Genomic DNA, 23,206 nt, shown 5'->3' on the forward strand with positions numbered 1-23,206 from the left:
CAACCGGAAAGCAGCCCGTTTCTGTAGAAACCCGACAAGGTCAGAGCTGGTGGGCTGCAGCACCACGTCCCCGGCTGTGCCTGCCTGCTGCAGCACCGCCCGCTGCGCATCGGGGGCTGGGGGCACCCGGGGGCACTTGGCAGGCTCGCCCCATGCAGGGGCAGGCAGTGCCTGAACGTCCCCCAGCCCTGGTGAGAGCACCGCACGTGTCCATGGTGTCCATCACCACCCAATCATCCAACAAAAAAACTCACCAAGTTTCTCATCTCCCTATGTTGTTGCACAACCGTGACGAATTAAACCAGAAACATTGAGTCCAACAATCACAGCAGTCCTCGGAAAGTACTCAGAGTCCGCAGCTAATTACTCCAAGGATTACCCAAAAAGTCCGAGCCCGGCAGCAGAGCCCAGCTTGCAGTGAGCACAGGCAGCTCAGCCTGTCACCACACACCAGCACTGCAGGCAGACAACAGCAGGATCCGAGCCCCAGTCCTGCATCACCTGCCTGGGGCCAGACCAACTCAAACACTGCAGGCTTTTTGCTCCTGCAGCACCAAAAACCCCTCCGACCTACAGCTCCAGCACGAGCAGCAGTACAGTGCATTAGACTTTTCTTCTCAGCCGCGTCCCTCTTCTCCATTGGATTTAGCGATTAAAAAACAACACGACTTACAGTTTACTGTGACTTTTACTTTTTTCACGTCTGGGACTGAGACGTCGTTCTCTGCACTGCATTCGTATTCCCCAGCCTGGTCTCTCGTAATTCCATAGATGTCCAGGTACTGTCCGCTCTCAAATGGTTTTGCTGAAATGAAATAACCAGAGAACGAAATTACAGGAGGCTGAGCACAAAGCAACAACATCCATCTGGCTTCACTCTTACACCCGCACAGTCCTGCCCGAGAAGAGCAAGGCCGGGGCGCAGCCGGCCCACCCCGAGCAGCAGCCACCCCCCGAGGGGGCACATCCCTCCCGGGGAGGCCAGACCAGGTGTGCTCTGCCCTAACAAATGTTTCAGATTTTAATGAAGAATAAAAAAATAAAATAATAGCTCTCCTGTCCCTGCGTGCACAGACCCAAGGAACACAACCCACACTGCCTGACTTCTGCACAGAAGTAAGGACAGTCGTCGTGAGCTCCTGTGAAAATTGGCAGACATCAGAGTTACAGATCAGATCTGTCTGATGCAAAACAAAGACACAGCTGAGAAACTGGTACATATAACTCCTCAGGGCACTACATCTGAAAATGGTAACTTTTTTACAGAGCAAGAAGAAAATTGTAATTTGGAAGGTAATTTCTGTCCACTTGGCACAGAGTCATAACCCACCCTGAAATTTTTGCAGTTTTCTAACTCCCAGCATCTCCTGGCTGTGCCTTCCTGCGGTGCCTGCCGTGCCGTGAGCCCTCTGACACCCGTCAGATGAAAACTGCTACCTGCTTCAAAGTCTGCCCGTGTCTGCAGAGCAGTGTGCTGCCAGCAGAGAACAAATTAATTACCCCAGATTCCTCAGAGGGCGTTTACCACATAATAAAAGAAAAAAAATGTTAACTATACTTATTGACTGCTAATAACTTTGCAATTTACAGAGCAGTGACTAAAACTGGAGCTGGGTAGTGAGAAGCAAGTAGAAATACCATGCCCGTGTCCATCACAGCGGATAATTTCATTTCCTTCTCTGTTGCAGATCGGTGTTTTGAGGTGAGTGAGGTTCAGCACAGCAGCTATGGCAGCGCGTTGCCTACCACGATGGCACTCACCTGGCATGCCACGTGCCTTGTTCATGGGACAGAGCCCGGGAAAGCAGTGATTTTGCAAAGCAGAGAGATAACACTGAGACTGGAAAACGGTTGTGCATCGAACCGAACACTCATAAAATGAAATGCAATGAAATGACATACAGTATGCGAAAAATCGTGTGGGGATGATTTTTATGCCATTCCCTGCGGTCCATAGGAATGAACTCTGCACCCTCCCCAGCCCCCAGGGGTCCCAGCTGTTTCTCTTCACACAGTGGGCACTGTCCTGCTCCACTTGGCCAGGCTCACTCGATCTCCAGAACTTTACTTCCTACTGCTTTGAACAGAGAAATATGTTTTCCGTCTCTACCACACAAAGTGCACATTATATGTTTGCTTCTGCTTTTTTTCTGGTACCAATAAAATCCTGTAGACTGCAGGACTTGCCCGTGTTTCATATTAAAAACGACTATTAAGTTATGAGGTCGTAATGCTCTCCGGTGTAAGTACATCTCTGGCTATACAGTGTACACCAAAATATCACATACTGAATCCTGCAGTCTATTTACATCACATTCTGTCCCAGTCCCCAGCATCAGTTTGAAAATAAAATAAAACAGAATTCTCTAAGTGCCTGGAACTTCATAAAAATAGCCGTTCCCGTTTGAGTTTAGTACAGCTAAAACCTCCGCTTTGAACCTTTGCTTTAATGCAAACGTAGCACCTAGTTCCTCCTCTCCCGTTGTTGCTTTTCTAACAGTTCCTTGCCTGCAGCTGTGTTTTGGGTGTGCTTTGCCACCTGCATGTGGCAGCGCTCAGCGCCCCCGGCCACCGCAGGCAGAGCTGACAGGTTTCTGTGCTGGGCCTCGGCTCGGGTGAGCAGGCACTGCTTTGGCCAAAAAACACCAACAGGAGCCACATCTGCTGGGACAGCAAATCCTGCTGGCGGTGCTGGTGGCAGCCTTGGGTGCTGCTGCGGGCAGAGGGGCTGCACCCCAAAGGGCTGTGCTGTGGGGCTGGGCTGGGCATCCCGCGGTCCTGCCTGCTGGAGCACTACACAGACACGCTGCGCCCATCAAACATCCATCTGCACCTTCCACGGCCCTGCATTTACAGGATCTTACGCAGAGCTGTTGGTCTGATTTATGCTGCACAACTATGTATGTATTTTTATAAAGCTGCAAGCCCCGTTTTATGCAATTCACACACACGCGCTTGGAAATTTAAAACTAAATCATTTTTAAACCCTCATACCCCCTGAAATTTTGCATCCTGATCACATGAGGAAGCTTTTAGTAAATATTAGAGATAAATATTTTTCTTGGGGAATATACAGACACTGTGTTTCATCTTTCCTATTCTTTCACATAATATTCCATCTTCCTTAACTTGTTTTTAGTTTCAGAGATTTCCCGTGGCTATATGGAAGAAATTAAATTGTGTTATGTGAACAATAGATGCATAAGTGTATGTAACATTATGTTACATTGCGCACATGGCCAGCTCAAAGAAGATATCCATGGGCATCTGAGAGAATAAATTGTGTATGGGGATAGTGGGGTACGAAGAGCATCAGGCAACAATTTGGTTTTCTCACTGTTCAGATCCGCTTCTGCAATGCCTCCCAAAAAGACTGGCAAGAGAAAGAGTGAATAGATCAGGAGCGAATAGTGAATAGAGTGAATAGTTTCAGGAGGCCTCGGCTGGGTGACGGGAACCACTGCTTGCTGAACACCCAACCACCAGAGTGCCTCGGGTCTGAGAAGCCCCTGATGGATCTTCAGAGCACCTCTTAATTCAGCATGCTGAAATGCTTACGGATTTGTAGGAACCTGCATGGATATCTCGGGTTATAGGGCCGGGTTTTCTAGCCAGGAAGGGAAACACTGTGTAACTGAGCTCGAATGCCTGCTTCCTGCTGCTGCCCGGTGGTGAGGTGCCTGTTAATCATCACATTTGTAGTTCCCCAGGAGAGTACACAATTAAGACTGTGTTTTCTTACCACGCATATGGTATCTGGCATCAGGTGTAGCACACATACACCTAGCCATATGGACAGGTTTTCGAGGCGTGGATGGATGAGCTTTACAACGGCAGCATTTTCCTCCCCCGGTGTTAAACATAAGTCAGTAAGAGGAAAAATCTGGTGTAAGTCCAGGGTAGCTCGGAAAAACACTGAGGACTTCATCTGGGCCAAGTCTGTTTTGTTGTCGTTCCCTTATTTGCTGGGATATTAAAGAACTGCAACACAGCCCCAGCCTAGGAGCTGTGAAACCCGTCCAGCTCTCATGGCTGGTGTCTCCTGTGCGGCGTGAAGGTCCCGGCATGGGCTCATCCGCAGGTACACTGCCTCGTATGGGCACAGTATCAGCGAGCAGGAGGTCTCCAGCAGTGATGCTGTCAGGATGCCATCCCGTTATCACTGAGGCTTTAAGCAGCCCGTAGTCCATAAGGTCCTTCTTGATCTCAGGGGCTGGGAGGAGACAGAGGATCCAGGAGGCACAGAGGCACCTTGATTCTTTCCCAGAGTTGTCACTTGATGCTGAGAACAAGCTAAGCAATTGGATTCACAGTCTGAAGCTGTTACTATTACTTGCTATGCATTCAGGGTTTAAAATTACATCAAATGCTGTAATTGTATAGGATGTGCTCCTCTCCCAGGAACTGCAGGTAATCCGAGCAGCTTGCATTAGGCACCATTTAAACATTGACGGTGTAAGGCCGTTTAGCTTTAGAGAAGGCATGCTCCACATTTGAAAAGAAAAATCAGATAAAATGTAAAGAAAAAAATATCTGAAACTGCCAGATAAATTGAGAGCTGGAGGAGATCTCCCAGCTGAAGGCACAAAACAAGAAAAGCGGGTAGAGCAGTTCTGCAAGAAAGGCGTGCTGATAAAAGCAAAGAGATGTGAACACAGGCTGACAAAGTTGAAAGTTTCAGAGGTGGAGACAAACAAGGTTACATCTGTATGTGCATATATCGGTACAGAGGGAAGCATTCGGAGAGCCGGCTGTGTGCGTGCTCATCGCATGGGCAATGCAAATCTCAGACAGCTACCAAGGGACGCCGTGTGTCACAATAATTCGCATTTTTCTGATCAAGCTGTGTGACAGTGTCCCTTTACCATGAAGGGTAAGTCAGCAAGTAACACATTAAAGAAAAACACATTTTCCCTTTGTTCTTGTTTTTTTTTCATCTAACAGAGACAGAAGGGCAATGGATATTTCATTCACCACTGTTTCTTTGGAGCTTCTCTGACTCACTGGAGTACAGGCTGGCCCTACAAGGGAAGCAGGCACATTTAGTTTTCCTCCTTCTCTGAAGTTACATTCATTGGTTTCTGTCTCTGCACGGGACAGCTGCCATGCTGCACTAGGTGCCTGGGACACGTTACGTTATGGCATTTTGGAGCAATATTGAATCTTTCAGTTGCAGACTTCATGCCAGGGAACACACGGTCAGCTCATGCTCCAGAATATGTGCTGACTTTTCTGCCTTAGCAGCCGAATACCAGTATGATGGAGAGACAGCTCCATTTCAGCACTCGTAGAGACAACATGGTCAACCAGATGTTATTTGGGAAGAGAAAACAACCCACTTGAGACAGTAGTGCTTTTAGGTATCTGCATGGCATGTCTTCTGGATATTTACAGATTCATGGCTATCAGATTGCACTCTTTGATCTCTTCTGAGCTCTTCAAATATTGGTACTTCTGCAGAGGTGCAAGTGCAGCCTGCCACAGATGCCAGGCTTTCCCCTGGCATCATTACTTCAGGGTTTGACAGTCTCACCGCCGTGATGAGGGCCGTCGTGCGTCGGGACATGCAAAGCCCCCTTCGGCAGGAGGAGCTGGGAAGAGATCCTCTTACTGCAGAAAATAGCTAAGCGTGAGCATCTTCTTAACACAGCCTAGAAAATCTTTCTCTACAAAATCAAAATTAAACCCGTGTAGGGAAGAACGGGAAAATATTCTTTTTAATATGAAAGCTACACAATTAAATCTCACTTGAGCTTATTTATAATGCATAGCACTTCACGTGGGGATTTGGCTCTTGGGAAGGGCTAATTATTCCCAGTGAAGCCCATGAGCGCTTTCCTTGTTGCCCAGTCCCTGGCAGGGGCCAGTCCTCTCCTCCTGCCCGCGGCCGGCGGCAGGCACGGTGCCCCAGGCAGCCAGGAGAGGGGGACAGGACGGCGTCACCCCCGCGTGTGCCCTGCAGCAAAGGACGGCAGCACAGCCTTCGCAAAGCCTTTCTGATGCTCGATGCCTGCACGGCAGCCCTTCTGCACGTTGTTATCTCAAAATGATGCACTGCAGGTGATATCCTATTAGCTACTTGGCTAGATCTATCCGACTCAAGCACATTTGCTGATCCCTCCCATTAATTTTCTGCCTGTAGTTTGTTGAAACTGGAGGCATTACTAGAGTTAAATGAATCATTAATGACTATTTTTTTTTTCATATTTCTTCATATCCCTCAAAAGGTATTACCAGTTTTTATAAAATGTGTGCATTTTAAAATAATTCTCAATATGTTTAAAATATGATTTATTCATAAACATGGCCAGAAGAGATGATTCTAGGAAATCAAAAGGAAGTACTGTGAGCCTGGTACCTGCAGCTCGCTCGCTGTCACCTCCCCAGAGTGTGCCCAGCCTGCGACATCTGCCTGCAGCCCCGGGCAGGGACAGCACGAGGTGCTCCAGCCATCAACATGGGGCAAGGTAGAAACGATAATTATATGCATAAAGGAATAATAATAATAAAATGTATTTGAGAAGTTAAATAGGAAAAAGGAGAATCTTTTTGGATTTTGGAGATCAGCTGTTACTTTTCTCAAAATATTTGTGCAAGCCCCAGCACTGGCATGCTCTGTTCAAAGACCAGTATCAAAACAGCCGTGAAGGATGCTCCATCAAAGGACGGAGAGAGAGGGGGAATCTGCAGTTGTTTGGTTTTGAACACTAAAGACTTTGTTTCACTGAAATATCTTCAATGATTCATAAACCGCTCACTCAGGAGTGCATTACTCTCAAATAAAAATGAACTAATATCAGGGGCAGTAAACTAAGCATGCATTAAAACTTAAATTTTCATAGCATTTTATGAGTTATTAATGAGCTAATCTACTTTTATTGAAAAGCAAGAAATTCTTTCCTGTTGTTATAAAATTGTCAAAAATCCATAATTATTTCTATGCTATGCTTTTGTACGGTTTTCACCTTCTTATATCACTAAGACTGTAATCTTACTCTCAGCCCTCAGTTCCTTCACAAAGACCCAATTATTCGACCATCTTAGCGTGAATATTCTTCTCCTGACAACTGCATTCTAACAAGAGGGTTTTTTTTCAGGCTGTTTAAAGTTTTTAAAAGACATGAGGATTTCTAGGAATACCTTTAATTGTTCCTGAAGGGATGCTCAAAGTTCAGGAACAGGCCTGATAATAACGACGTTTTTCTAAGAATTCTCCCACTAATCGCAGCCAGTGTAATGTCACTTGACCCCGGTGCGACGGATCGTGATGCTGAATGTCACTTAATTGGATCCTAATACGCCGCGTATCCCCCAGCAATGGTATTACGAGTATCATTAAGGAAAAAAGAAGGCCAAAAGGCCCATAGCCTGAAATCAGAAGCCATCATATTTTGTACGGGCGAGGTGTGATTTTGGAGGATCATTATTTTCCCTTTATCCAAAGGCAAAGGAAAGAATCGCAACAAGCAGTTTATATTAAGTGCTAATATTTGCATTGCTGCCTTTAAACTATTAATTAATCCCCTCATTTACTCTGCGTGGAACTCCACACCATTTCCTCCTGAGTTCCTGGGAAGCTGCCAGCCTGTTTAATGTTACGGGACCGCTGATTTACCAGCACGTGGTGCCTTCCCCAGCCGAACACTTCAGAATCACATTCGGGCCATTACATTCATATCCAGTATTAATCACAAAACTTTAATTCCCCAAGCGGGTGTAACACAGACTGATCTACCCACGCAATTGCTGCCTGCCCACCACGTCCAGGTGTCCCCCGCACCCCCTTGCCATGGGGACTGAGGCAGGCCCCAGCCTCGCCATGTCCCCCAGGAGTTGCCGGCCTGGCCCGCAGCACCTCAGGGGAAAAAGTGACTCAGGCAGGTGACAGCAGTGAAGCAGCTCCATTTTGGGCTTTCAGCAAGCCCATGAGCTGCACACCTTGGGCAAGCCTCTGCTGGCAGGCAGCACCGAGCCCTGCCGCCCAGCGGGGCTCCAGCACAGGCCGTCAGGCCGAAGGGCACCAGGCGGGACGCAGCCACGTTTGGGGCAGGCACCCCTGTTCCAGGAGCAGTGCAGGGCAAGGGGTTTGCCCAAAGCCCTGAAACGTGGTGCTGTGACCGAGGGCTGAGGGCCAAGGGGCTGCCTCGGCCAGCACAGAATGGAGAGCTCAAGTCGAGGTAGAAGAAGAAGGGGTCTCCTCCACAAACCCAGTCTGGGATCAGCACACGAAGGCTTTGTACAACCTCGAGGCACCTGAGCCCCAGATCAGCATTTGTCTTTGTCAGCACCATGCACTGGAAACAAAGGCATTACTTCTGGCACCAGCTGGTGCCACGTTTCCAAAGCAGAGGTGCAATTTGTGAGCTCCATTTGTGGCTCTGGAGGGCCGAGCACCCATCCCTGTCCCCTCACAGCCAGCACGGAGCCATGGGCGGGTGGCCGGGAACACACAGAGCCGTGGTGGCACCTCTGCCTATCCGGCCTCATCTGACACTGGCGTCAATTGTCCTCGCCCTGGTGGAGCTCTGGAGGCTTCCTGGCTTGTCTCCAGCCCTCCCAGCTCAGCTGCAAGGAGCAGATGTTTCGGCTCAGCCGGGTAATGCTTCACCTGAACGAGGAGCTCAGCGCCGGGCCCGTAATGAAGCTGTTGCCGGCGAGATGAGTGATGATGGCATAAGGGAGGCACATCACTGTCGCTGCTTATCAGATTAGAGCGCTGAATTATTTTACATTCTGCTTCCCGGACAGCTGGAGGGAACGAGCTGTGCTTTTGGTATGACGCGGCCATAAATCTGCCCACAGGTAGGGGAGGTGGCGGGCGGCAGGGCCACCCAGCAGCCCACGTCTCCAGTGGCACAGGTGCCCGTGACACCCCACAGTGCTCACATCGCTGGATCCAGGCTCAGAGCACCTCTTCTGCGGGACATCCCACTGAGCAGAGATGGCTCCACTGTTAGAAAAGCTTTTACTTGTGCTGGAGAAGAGAGGTGGGGTAACTGGAGGAGGGAGACCACTGAACAGTGGCTCTCAGCACACTGCAAATCCAAACCAAGAAGCAAGAACACAAATAATCACCTGTTTTAAGCTCTTTGGGACGATGCAGATGCAGTGAATGAGACCTGGCACCCACACCAGGCCCCACCAGGGAGCTCTTGCAGGTGGGACAGCTCCCAGGCTGCCCAAGCCCCTGCAGGCTGGGTGTGGGGCTGTGAAATTGGGAGATGTGATTCTGCAGTGAGCTCCTGCACCCAGCCTGGTTAGTGCTGGGATGGGCTCTGCCAGGCAGTGCTGGCAGCGAGCACAGGGGGGGTGGTAGCAGCTTCTTACCCCCCATCATGCACAAAGCAAGTATGTTAGAGGGAAATGGTGGGTGTGGGATAACCCTCAGCAGCAGTGCTGCCTGGTAGCTTTTCAGTATTTAGAAGGGCAAAAGATATAAGCCAGAAACATTTTTTTCTGCTGAAACTTTCAGCTTTAAAACCATTTTGAATCAATAGAAGCAGCATTTAAAAAGACAAGTTCACACTTTGTACACCCACAAAGCCCTGGAAATCTGATAATAATTCATGTCAGTTAAGTATTTTCAGCCTGAAAATCCAGGTTCAGAGTACTTGCACGTCAAGGAAATGCTTCTTATTTCTGTCACGTGTGGATGTGTGGATAACATCTGAAAAATTGTGGTTCTCCAGCAGAAGTGCAAATGGAACAAAATATTTGACATTAGCTGAGCTCATATCAAGCTTTTGTTTGTTTCTTAGGATTTAGCTAGAAGTTTAAAAAAAGCCTTTTTGATTTCTTCACACTTCCCCCCCCGGATAAAATCCCAGCCTTCTGTAGCAGACTACATCTCACAGGAATCACACTCTGCATGTTCAGGGGCTGGCATCGCCTTTTGTCCTGTAATTGAATTGAATCAGCTCTTAGACCCTTCTTCCCAGACAGCCCTATCATTTGAGCGTGCCAAAGATGTATTACACTAATACATCGTCAGAACGACAGAGCTATGATGATACATTAATGCAATACATCTTCGCAGCTTTAGGGCTGTCCAGAAACAATAGGACCGCTGTTAGGCTCAGCTCAGTCATATCGCGCTCACGCACACACCCCCCAACGGCAACTGAAATGTGAGCGTGAAGCAGAGGGAGCACGATGCGAGTATGTTCAAACCTGAAGTCAGGGCAATTTCTGGAAAATCGTAGCTCTCCTCAGTGTTTGTGAAAAATCTGTTATTTTGCATGAGCAAAACAAGAGTGCCCTGGTGGTAGGGAGTGGCCTTTCACTCAGCATGGGAAAAACTGTCTGCATTCGGCTAAACTAATAATTTCTGAAAAACTGCACTCCCAAATGCATGTGTATATGTATGTGCTGCTCATCCTCGTGTTTTAGGAAAATAACAGGAAACTAGACTGGAAACAATGGTGATAAAGCTGTGAGAAAAGGGCAAAAGGATAGGGAAGTGCTGGAAAAGATGAAGCTCGGAGTCACCAGGGACCGTGCTGAGGATCCAGAGCAGGGAGTCATGGAAGGCAGAGGGGACACGGGTTCGTTTGGTATGAATAAGCCACAACAGTGGGGTCAGTAAACACCACAGCACGGTTGCAGAAAAAAGGACATTCTCATATCTCAGTCACTTTTTCTGCCTGCAGCTGTGAGTCCTGCTAGCAAAACGCACACCACCACACCTGCCTGTTGTTGAGAGGCTGCTGCTCAGTCTGCGTGAGCAGGTGGTGCACACGACGGGGGAGATGCGGAGGTTAGCACTGCACTGAGGACCCACAGCCTCAGGGTGGGTATTTGGGGGCTTTGCTTCAGGCAGGTCCAGCCCCGTTAAACTGCCAGGGACTGCAGCAGGAGTGTCACATCCTAACCTTGCTCGTGAGTGCTCTGGGAACGATGCAGCTCGAGCACGAACAAGCTGGGGTTAAAATGCTTGTTTGAAATGTTTGAAATGTGTGACGCTTCATCTGAAAACACTCATGGTAAACACGACGGTGGAGTCAAGCACCTTAAACACAAAGGTGGGGCTGCTCTTGCAATTATGTATGCTCCTCTCTCCATATGCATTTGATCGAGACCTGCCCTGGTCACTGCTGCCTACCCGCAGGTGTCTGTCAGTCACACCAGGAGCACGGACACAGGGGCTCGGCTGGTGTGGCAGGACGCAGCCACGCGTGTCGGGCCCTGCCAGCTCTGTGCCCTTCCCAGGGGAGCAGCAGGGCCATGGCAGACACCCCGCCGGGCAGTGGAAGCAGCTCGGTGCCTCTCAGGGAGCTGGCTTCAAACAGAAAGCCACAAAGGGCTCACTGCGTCCCGTGTCGGAGCGTGGCTGCCCGGCCAAGGCCCCGGCTCCCGGCAGAGCTTCCTCTGGAAAGCGTGGGCAAAACCCAAGTGGGAAGGGGCTTCAACGTGCAAGGCACCTGGATTTTGCCAAGTAGTAACATTGATCTGAAGTCTTTTGAGCAGCTTTTGGTTTTGCTGTTTGTGGCAGCGTTTGCAGAGGTTGCTTCTCAAAAATGAAAATGTAACACTGTGCCTACAAGTGCTATGAGCTGGAATTACGGCTCAGGCAGACCTTAATTCTTTAAAATTCTGGTTTCATTCTTAAACTATTGATGCTGCACTTTGCTCCTAAATGTCAGAACAAAATAAGTAATACCTGCAATTTATTCCGATGACATTTCAACAATAGAAGATTTTCAGATTACAAGCTACAGCTCTGTGTTCCTTACGGTGTTATGCTGAATGTGTAGATTTTGTGGATTTACATAATGGCTTTCTATAATGAATATTTATATAATGAATGTATTTACATAATGACTGCAAGTTAAACATGCACCATAAAGATTACAGGCCAATAATTTATGTACTAAGTTAAAAATCACCTCTAAATACGTTTTATTTTTATTCCTCTGAAAGGTTCATTTTATCTCTTGTTCAAAAAAAATTGAATCCGACCTTATCCAAGTAAAGGCTGCATCGATGCAAATCACGATAATATTTTGGCATTAGTCTACATTGAATCATTTGTATTCAGAGTTTTCAGTTTCTTATCTTCCAGTAGCAGCTTTGACAAACAATTCCAGAATATTATAAATATAATTCTTTAATATCATTTAGTGTTGTATTCTAGATGTGATGCTTGTACGTAATCCTCATTAGTGCCACTGGGAATTACGGGAGAAAACTGATAGAAATTATAAAGTGCAGATGAAGCTTATGTGTAGATAAAGGTAACTTGCTGCAGACAAAACATAAACCCTTACAGAAATCTGAGCTTTTCAACTCTCCTGCCTTTACCTGGAGTTTAGTGCCATTTATAACTGTCCCTACACCAGACCCAGAACCAGAACTGGCCTGGTGTTATTGAGATGGGAAAAGCCTTCTCCGTTTGGTCAGACACGGAGGCAGGACGCATCCTGCTCACCCTCTGCTTGCTCCCGCTGCGTGCTGCAGGGGCTCTGGGCACAAAGCACCCGAGACCCCACGGCCGTGAGCAGCGTGCCCTGGGTGGGCAACAAGGTGGGGATCGGGGCTGGAGAGGGTGGGCACGGGGTAAGGGGGAGCTCAAGGAACAGCATCGGGTGCATGCAGAGGCACGGCGTGCAGGAAGCCAGGGGCACCACGGAGCTGCAGAGCAATGAGGGGGGAGGTGTACGGGCATCAGGCACATAGATGGACCCTGAAGGCATCTGAGCGGGGGGAAGAAGAAACCTCAAACACGAGCATCATATTGCTGGTAAAGGACCCTGGATGCCAACAAGTTGCCGTGACACCCCCAGGATGAAACCACCCGTGTCCAGTCTGCGGAGGAGAGGGCTCTGGGGTCTTGTACCCGATGGGGGCAGAAGGCGATGGACCCGAACTTCTCAGGGGTGGCAGCGACAGGACATGAGGCAAAGGGCTCACGTTGAAACACGGGAGTTGCCATTTAAACATATATATATATATATATACATGTATATATATATATATATATATATATTTTTTTTTTCCAATGTGAGGCACCAAGCACCAGCAGAGGTTGTGTGCAGCCTTGGGGAACCCCAGAGCAGACCCAGCCTGCCCCAGGGGAGGTGTGGGTGCCTTTTCCTCACATTTCATTTCCACTGTCACCGTGGTACGTGCAACGAGTCCCTTGCCGCACGGATCGCATTTTTACTCTTGCCATTCTCAGTCCTTCGGTCAAGACACAAAATCAGCGGTTCACTGAAAGCCCTTGTGATGATGTGCACCAATTTTGTCTGGACTCGAGATGAGGAGGATCTAGCTCTTTCTCAGGCCCCTTCTCCAGTCTGAGTGGACTAATTCCCCTCTTCTGTTTTTTTCCTCTCAAAAAAAAATTGTAATGGCTGCTTTCTGTAGGAAACCTAATGCTTTAAGCTATTACTCTGAAGTATCACCACAATTTCCAATAAAATTTTATTTGACATTTAGTTAAAATCCATTTTTTGCTGCAACTGATTTTTTCCCTACTCCCTCGATGGACACTTCCAGCAGAATTCATTGTCATTGTCTTAAAGGTCAAAAGTTGTTTTTTTTTCCAACTCTCGCTTCGTAGGGGAAACTGTTACCGGGCTTATGACACCCTGCGGAAAGCTGCAATAGCCCATGAAACCGCTCTTCCCTGCAATTACACGGGCTTCAGAGAAGTTGTGTGAACAAACAGAAAGCCCTTCGCTTCAGAAGGAATGAGAATTGCAGGGCCCGGTCAAAGAGCCTCGCACCCGGGGCTGCGTGCGGCAGCGCGGGAGGTGGCCGCGGGCAGAGGGGAGCTGCCGGGGCTGCCCCCAACACTGCGGGGGTGCTGTCGTGTGGGGCTAAATGTTTCGTTCAAATGTGTGATGAGGGATTACGAGTACAAAAGGGAACATCGGATTAAATAGAAGCGGTAGGTTTAGATGGCATTTTGTTTGCAGTTTTTCTTATGCCCGTGTAAGTGTGTTTGATAAAACCATCCTAAGAAGCGGCACCGTGTCACGGAGTGACTGAAAGGTCGAACGGGAGTGAAATTCCATCGAGTCTGGTGCATGATGTGTTGGTGCCTTCAGCCCTCACTCCTACTTGTGGAGAGTCCTTTGTGTTCTTCATTATTTCCTTGACTGGGTTTATCTGATAAACGTCTGCAGCCTGTTAAAATGAGCTTCGGCTCAGAGGTCTTGGGCTATTACTGACACTGCCTCTAACCCGTGTCCTTGGGGAGCCACCCAGGCCCAAATTAAAAACATATTCTTGTTTAGGGTGCCTTTATTTCTACCTTCCCAGTTTACAGTAGCATTACGGTTTTCAGTGATCTCAGCTTAAACCTGCTCTGAAGCCTTCCTTTTCTACAAGTCTAGTTAGGCACACGTTCTTTAAGGCATGCAAAAGTAATGCTGTCCCACTTCCGAAACTGAAAATGCAAAAGCTGTTAGTGGTGAGACTTTGCAGAAAGCTCGAAGTGACAGCTACGTGCACTTACCAGATGGTGAGATGTGTCTCCACGAAATGGAAGGCTCTGGTTTCCCTGTGGCCAGGCACACGAGGGTAACGTTGCTGCCTTCGTTCACAATGATGTCACTTGAAATACGAAATATCTTCGGAGAAACTGAAAGGAAACCAAGAGGAAGCTGTGAGGGAAAGCAGCCAAACCAGAGCAACCCCCCCAGGCCCCAGGTAGCGGAGCAGAGCCATGATATGCGTATCGCCATTACCTCCAGGAATACACAAAGCATGCACCTATGCAAAACGAAGCTGTGTAAATCGTGTTACAGTGTGACCACAGCTATTTCCATCATGTCTGCAGATGCACAGCCCGTGGATTAGAAATGCTGCAAATAAGAAAGCAGCAATTTCCTCTGGTTTGTGCAGGGCAGGCATTGCTATTGGGTTCCCAGTGAATGGCTACTGAAGGATGCTCTTTTTGTGGGAGAAGGCTGAGCTGGCCTGTGACAGCTTGAAAATAAAACAAAATGAATTTTTTCTTCTACTTTTGAAAACAATGATGCTTATTGCCTCTACTCCATATGTACTTTGAGTGTCATATCTGTTCATGGAGAAGACCAAAATACATTTGTTTCTGTTGCTTTGTACTTCTTTTTGGCCTACGATATCAACACAGCTAAGGAAGAAAATCATCAGCAGAATTATTTTCTAAACTCCACTTTCTGTAGTATCCACACACCTGGTCATACGCCAGCAGAGCTCCACGTGGATGGAAAACAACGGGAAGCTGTAAGTGGCCTGCCCTTACAGGAGCGCACCAGGACTTGTAACCTTAAACAGGGAAGAAGGGATCTCGGGACTCCAGCAATAAAGGCAGGGATTTGGGATTTCAAAATTAATATTCATTTTGGATTATTATTCCTTTACCTATTTCATTGTATGCTTGCTATAGAAAGCAAATCGATACAGGAACAAGTCATGCCCTATTGATGTTTCGGAAAGGCACCTTTCTGTAAGTAATTAATAACTAACGTGTGGAAGTCGCAGCTCTGACACGTGGGTGTTTCAGAACCTTCCGTAAGGACTGAGTTAAAATCAAAGCATTCTGCAAGATAAATGAGTACCAGTGAAATGAGAAGAGAAATATATGTTGATCTTCCTGTTTCCTAAATGGACACCCCTAGCTGGAGCTTTTCTCTCCCTAATGCCCCAGTCATGTCTCACTGGGTTGCTCCCGTTTGTCAGAGCCCAAATCCCACCAACACACACCTGTGTGACCATTGCAGCAAGCGGTCCATCCCCTGGGATGTGCTGTCAGCATCCCCTCTGTGTGCCCTGGGAAGTACAGAGCCTTTTCAGAAATAACAACCTGCGGTGTCAAGGAAAGCAAGTTGCCTTTCAGTGATCCAACTCCACGTTTCATGGCGTGCAAAGGGCCCCAGCTGGGTGGAATTGGGCAGCTGTAGGGTTAGTGCTGGGGCGGCACACCAGCACCTGCAGCAGCTGAGCCAAGGCCGTGGCTGCGCTGCACAATCAGCCACTGTTCACGTCCCTCCCTCAGACACTTGCAGGCTGCCTGAATGACTCCGAGCTGCTGTTTACAGTGAGCCGCTTGTTGTGGTGGTGGGTTTTGTCTTTAGATGCTGAGCGCAGCCCCTGGCAGGCACCGTCAGGAAGTTTTCCCCACGGCCGTGCCCACGCACAGCCCCGCACCGAGCCCCGGGGCTGGTGGCTGCAGCCCGCACCCTGCACGGGTGCAAACCTCTGTGCCCACCCTGGGGGCCGCGGGCTGCCCCTGCGGGGCCAGGCACCTCGTCTCTTCTGGGATAAACAAGGCTCCTGCCCCGAGTGGCTCTGCGTGCTCTGGGACCTCCACCTGCAGACGTTCCCCAGCCCTGTCACCGGTCATTGACTGGAAGTTGTTTCATCAAAACGAGCCGGGGTCGGGAGGCTTCAAACAAGCCGCAAATCCTCAGCGCTTGCTCGTGGCTATGCATTTGTGAGCAAAGAAAATTAAAAGTCTGTGTGGTGTATTGTTAATTAGCAGAGAAACACGTCTGCAGGGAAATCAGAGGGCTGGGGCAGGCTCAGCCCTCGCCATCTCCTACGAGAGGGAAGTTCATTGTTGCCATCCTTTGAAGTTCAAACAGGTTTACACACAGCCACTGACACAGGAGAGCTGTGAGTTTGCCAGCCCAGCTCAGAGGCAGTAATCCACCCTTCCTCCTTCCCTTCAGGACCTGAAAAAGCACCCAGTCCTTGCAGAGAGCTTGCAGGAGCTGAAATGTGCAACAGATTTATTTCCAGGAAAGGAACAACTCCTTAATCAGGTCTCTTTGCGGATCCCTGCAATGAGCCCATCGCTCAAATTCACCCTGCAGAAGCCTGTCCTACCGCAGGCCGTGCCCCCTGAACCCTGCGCCCCGAAGCGCCACGGTGCCGCTGCCGCTCGCCCTTTGAGGCAGGTTTTGCCCACGTTGCTCAAAAACCAAATACATCCTATTTTGTCAAAAGTTTGGATTTTGATAAAATCATACGTTCTAAAGGCAAACATTCAGAAAATCTTTCCCCGGTGATTTCACAAGCAAGCCACAGTCACGGAGCACAGCTCCGACGTGAGTGAAATTCGGGTGACTGAGGGATGCCTGCCCAGAGGGGCTGCTCGGGGCAGCCTGGGCTCAGACCCTCAGGCTCCAGATGTGTCCCAGAGGCTTGGCTAAGGGCTGTGTTGGAGGGAGCTGCCTCAGCGTGTCCCACAGCTCCAGGTGATGCTCACGCTGCTGTAAGCACTGCCAGCGATTAAATACCTCCTTCGCTGCTGGGAAATAGCATCTTACTTCAAAATTGCATTTCGCTAAATTCAGCTTTCAGAAATCAGATCTTATTATGTTTTTGTCTGCAAGACTGAACATACCCCTTACTATCAAGTATCTTTTCTATGAGTAAGGACCCATAAAACATGATAAATCACCTCCCTTTTCATCTTTCTCTGCAGATGATTTAAGCACCACAAGCTTAATTTTTGTAAGGCTTCCTCGATAATATTTGTTTCTCTCTTCCGAGGACCATCTGAATCATCCTGACATGTGAACAGTGGAACGAGGCATAATGGCCCAGCGAGCCACTCTGCACAACGCTGCGTACAGCAGTCAGCCCGCTGTGTTATCTCAGCTGTGTTCCCTCTGTCCTGGTGCCGCTGCTCTCCTCCGGGCCCTTGTCCCATTCCCCTGCCCGCTGCAGCCCGCCCGGCAGCAGCAGGGGCCGGGGGCTGCGAATGGCAGTGCTGGAGGTGGGCGGCTGCTGCACGTGTCCCCTGCATGGCCAAAAACATCCCTTACGTGTGAGGAGGAGTGACCCAAATTTTAAATTATTATTGCTAAATTATTTAGGAATTTCTAAATGAGTTAGGAATGACCTAAATGCTAAATTATTATTCCTGAATTATTTAGGAATTGCTAAATGATTTAGGAATGACCTGACTACCCAGAGGCTCCTGCTGGCCCTACTGCACGTCCACCTGCGGCTCCCTCCTGAGCACTCCCCTGGGAACCTCTTTGCCTACGAGAAACATTGGGAACTTTCCTCCTGGGAACCACGCAGACCCAAGCTGGTGCCTGCAGGCAGGAGGAGGCAGACGGGAGCCTCTCAGGTGCCTCTCGGCCGCGGAAGGGACCTGATGGAGGTGACAGCATGTCTGAGCCCATAGCTCTGCCTGCGGACCAGAATTATGGGAGCCATTACTTTGCGTGGGACTGATGGTGAGCCCGCACTTCACCGAGCCTCATTTCTCATTTCCAAGGACTGGAATTATATTCTCAGTTACATTCAAGTGCACATAAATGATGCAGCGTAATAAAGATTACTGCTGGGGTGGGAATTACTGCAGGGCCGAGCTGCTCCTGTGGCTGCTGTTGCTTTTTGAAGATGGGATAGGATGCCCGATTTTCATCACAACTTAGAATCATCAGATAAATAACCCGGGGCCTCAGCACACACGGACTCATCCTGATCCTTAAGATATGTGCTGAGCTCTTCCCCGCTGGAATCAGCCCCTCGCTGCCAGCAGCTCCGCACGGCCCCAGCCCACAACCTGTGTGGCCAGACGAGCAGCTCGGTTTCTTTGGGAAGTGTCCCCGGTAAAGGTGGTAAGCTATGAACCACGATTTCATTGTAACGTTCATTAAGACATATGGCAGCCAATCCCTTCTCAGATCACAATGCAATAATTCCCTTCATATACCGAATGTAGGCAAACCCGACAGAACATACAAAAGCTGCGAGAAGGATTGGATTGTAAGTATAGAAGTGCTACATCTGGGACTTTGGAAAGAGAGATTTTGCCACCAGAATCTGCAGAATTACCTGCTTCATCCCTCCCAGGTGCTGCAAGTACAGCTTTTGTGCTGGTATCAGCTTAGCTGAATGTCCATATGCTTTCTTTCCAATGAGGAGTGACTTTTTTTGGTGAAAGGGAAGCATTGCAGAGCCTCTTCTCCAAAATCCCCAATACCCTGAAGTTCTTCAACCAAACACTGGGCTGCACGCCCCACCTCTCTGTCTGCAGTGGTAATTTGATTTTTTGCTGATTATAATTTCATAATTAAGCCATAAACATGGAGTGGGGAGGGAAGATGCTGGTTTCAGCAGCTTAACTGGCCGTTTCTCCTGGACTGGAATTAATTCGCTGACTGATCCATCTGTGCAAATGCCCGTGTGCTCCTAGCAGGCAGCAGCAATGACACAGGAGGGTGGGAAACATCCACTCCCCACGTGCCAGGGCTCCCCTGCACTACGCCCTGCCACGCTACAGGCTGTGTTGGGGCACCAGGGATGCAGTTTGGGATCAGGGCTGCAGCGGAGGGCAGCCGGAGCGTGAGGTGCGAGGGCTCAGCCCCAGCAGCAGAGCAGCTCGGCGCAGCACTGCCTGGCCCGGCCCTGATCCAGCTGCAGAGGCAGCAGCAGGCGTAAGGCAGGCAGACCTGCTGCTGCTGGAGGACATAGGGACTGGGACAGGCAGAGCCCTGCCCTGCAGCAGGAGCTCGCAGTGAGCCCCTGGAGCTTCTCGGCCGCTCCACGCACGCTGTGGCCGTGCTGGCTGGGGCATTGGCACGGGCACCGTGCGGTAACTCGCATTCCCCACACACAGCAGGAATTTGCTCCTTCGTGTGGCATTTCCTGCACCTTGCCATGCCTCCCGGAGGCAGGACACCCCAAGGGCAGACACCCCAAAGGACAACTCACGATTCTCCTCCCATGGCTGTTGGGAGCCTGCAGGATGCACGTGTGCCACCCTGCTAGCGGCACTTGGTGCCCCATCCAGCACCTCCAACATGAACAATGCACACACATGGCTTTGAAACGCGTGGTATTTCGTAATAGCACTTATGCCACGCCTAGGAGAGTGGCTATAACCAGGCAAAGTGCCTCTTTTCACAAGGGAGGCTGCAGTGCAAGGGTGCCCACCACTGTCCTGGGTGCCCACCACTGTCCTTCCCCACCGGTGTCCGCTCCGCAGGGTGCTCCTTCCCCCACGGCCTGCCCCATGTCTGCTGCAGGACCACAGCTGAGGAGGGTCTGATCTACAAGTGCACACGCCTGTGCTTCTTTCTAAGGATTATCACCAGGAACTCTGCGATATTTTGAAGGGAAGATTTCAGCTGCGACATGGTAGATGACGGAGAGTTTTTCAGGCTTACAGAGTGCAGATTAAGTGATTTTCTCTCAAGTACACGCCTTGTTTATTTTCTAATTGCTTGGGTTCTGCTTTAATCTAGGGTTTGTAATGGGGAAATTAAATACAATCTAGTAGAAGATGTTTGAAAGTCTTATTGCAATGAGACTGAACAGGTTGCACAATTTACTCATTTCCACAACAGAATTAGAAAACAAATGAATACAAGCGATGCATTAACTGAAGTAACACCCAGGTAAACCTGGCAGAGCAGTCCTGCTCTATAATGTAATTCTGTACAATTACAGAAACTACACAATAGGATCATACTCATGAACAATTGTAGATTTTATTTTATCAATTATTTTCTATGAAGAACTTTGCTACGATAGAAATTGGCTTCTCTAGCAAGTATTTCTGGCACCTCGGTGTTCGAGGCAATGCTTCCCGGCAGGCTGGTCGCTGCTACATCTTCTGCTCCTTACTGACTCTCAGGGATCATTACACCCAGATCACCAACATCCGTGAAATGTATTAATTATGGCTAGAATATGTATGCATGCTCACAATGGAAGGTTAACATTTTAGGAAGACTTAAAAACCGTTCATTTTGTATACATGCTTCCCATAATACCTTTTAATACTATGATCTACAAGCAGGTTTAGCTTTTAATATCTGCTCCGCTGAGCTCCCCAGACAGATTAAATCCCCTCCAGAGCTCCCAGGCCTTTGAGCAGCCCCAGTCTTTCACCTCTCCCACATGGAGACAGAGAGGGTCAGAAAAAAACTGCAACAGAGCAATGAATAAACACTTGTGCAGTAAATAGATTAAAGAAACGCATAAGGAACATGATGAGAAGCAGGGATGGCAGATGAATTAAAGTCACAGCTGAATTCTGCGCAGGGGTCCAAAATGAAAAGTGCTTCACAGCCATTAACGTTGTTAAGATGGTTTTAAAAGAATACATGTACTTTCCCATTTAGGGCGAGGTATAGAGACTGCAGAAACTACACAGGGAAAGGAATCAAAGCTGGATGTCTGCTTTCCATAGCTGTAACAAATCGCACTATGGCATGGTTAGATGTGATGGGTGAGCTTGCACATCAAGCCTGGCCTTCAGCCTGGGAGCAGTCTGGTCTTTGCCAAGGCGAAGCCAGGGGATCTGCGTCCAGGGCAGGCAGTGGAGCCCTCTCAGGCCCCTGTGGGGAGCCGGGGCTGGTCCCAGACACAGACCCCACAGGGGAGCAGCTCTGCCCCGCTGGGGTTTGTGTGGGCAGCACGGCCACAGCCACGGGTGGGTGCTGTGGGGAACAGCCGCGAGGCTGCAGGGCTGCCTTGCTACAGCCTAGCCCCTGGCCTGACTTTCCAATTAAGTATTTTGAGTGATTGGGCACCAATTCCCCCGCTGCAAACTTCAAATTACAGAGCTGCCGTGCCTCCGGTGAGCTCTGTATTGATCCCGGTGCTTTCCTCCGAGCAGCAGGGAGCTCTCCATGGCAGCCGTACAGGAACAGCTCAGCACACCCTGCCAGAGCTGGGAGGGAACAACACAACAGGGAAAACAAAACAAAGCAAAGCAAGAGCAAGCAGAGACCTCCAGAGCCTGCCGGGCTGGAGCAGGAAGGTTCTCAAAGATCTTTGACCAGTTTTGAAGCAGAGGCTGCCTACAGAAGCTTCGTTCTGCAGCTGACAACACGAACTTTTCAGGCACGGCCAGCACTCCCCGCTGCAGCAGGGAGATGAGGCACGGCACAGAGCCTGGCGGGGGCAGGAGCAGCGTGGGACCAGGTGGAGCAGCATTGCACTTCCACAAAACACCTCCTAAAATGTGCCCTTAAACACCTGTGACACTCGCTCTCTGTGTGCACCCTGCTTGCCAGGGGATGCGCTCATGCCCCCAGTGCCAGCAGCCAGGGCTGGTGTCTGCACAGGGCGCAGCAGGGCACGGCTGCGGGGATGGGTACGGGGAAGCGGGGTGCAGCAGGACGTGCCTGTAGGGTACAGGTATGGGGTGCAGCAGGGCATGGCTGCTCCAGGGCCCCTCGGCAGTGCCGGGAACACCGCACATCACCTCTGCAGGGCTAGGAGAACCAGACAGAGCCGAGAGCGGTGCCAGCAGCAGCACAGGCAGCACGTTACCCAGGCAGACAGCACTGCAGTGCAGTGGAAAAGCATCTCCAGGAAACAGAACTAGGAGCTTGAGAAATTCCCCCAAACCAACATGTACAAGCTCTGCAACGCTCCTGTTTAAGAACTTTATATATAGCCTTGTTACAGCTTAGAGAGGAATACACCAGGAGCCTGATCCTGCAGGGTGCCACCATCCGCCCTTGGACCTGAACGCAGCCACTGAAGGGGCGTGGGAAGCGCTGCACGGAGGAAATGTTCTTGGCTACCTCGTGTTCTGCGAGATGGAAGCATCTTACCGACCCCCCCAGCCTCTGGTACCTTTCCAACATTACACTGCCAGCCATATCAAATATTAAAGGCCCTTTTGCCCTTGGTCATCTTCCAAGAGTCCAAAATAAATGGAAACATTTTGGTGTTATCTAAAACAAATGAGAAAAAATTAAATGACTCTTTCTGGTTTTGCTGATGAAATTTAAAGTGATGATAAAAATCTTACATTTTCCTTACATTTCAGCAGAGCTTCATCTTCTGTTCAGAAAGCAGTCTATTATGTTGCTCTACTTAATTTAGATTAATTGGGAGAAAAACCCGGAGCAAAAGAGCAACACAGAGAACCAAAGGGTACTTCAACCTCTCAGCGAGGCAGGCAGGCAATGCAACATCCCCCGTGTTACAGCGTGATCCTCGGGTGCCAGCCCCTCCTTACAAAGTTTTATATGTGCACCTGGCCCTGCGTGGATGACTGTGCTCTCTAAAACATTTCTGTATATGATGAGCACCTGCAAAATTTCAGAATTTTCCATTACTTGATTTTTTCAATTCTTTGTTGAGAGTAGTCATCATACACAACTTTAATATGCAATTTCTCCACATTATATGATAGCAAAAAGGACAAGGGACACTCTCAGAACCTGTTGTTTATCTGGTTGTTTTTCACAGTGTTTTGTTTAAATATTTACCATGGCTTATATCCACTACT

The 23,206-nt window shown here is 49.2% G+C and overlaps 1 protein-coding gene across 2 annotated transcripts in view; it reads right to left on the bottom strand.

Moving 5' to 3' along the window:
• The window catches only part of NEGR1 (neuronal growth regulator 1), a 238,574-nt gene that overhangs the window by 76,711 nt on the left and 138,657 nt on the right, over nt 1–23,206 (bottom strand). For both annotated transcript variants that reach the window (XM_084527909.1, XM_084527908.1), the window contains exons 3-4: nt 14,462–14,587; nt 674–805 (exon numbers count right to left, since the gene is read on the bottom strand). In XM_084527909.1, the coding sequence (XP_084384035.1) occupies nt 674–805; nt 14,462–14,587 (258 nt within the window). The remainder of the gene's footprint in view (nt 1–673; nt 806–14,461; nt 14,588–23,206) is intronic.

This window comes from Aythya ferina (assembly GCF_964211825.1).
Source record: "Aythya ferina genome assembly, chromosome: 8".
NCBI lineage: Eukaryota > Metazoa > Chordata > Aves > Anseriformes > Anatidae > Aythya > Aythya ferina.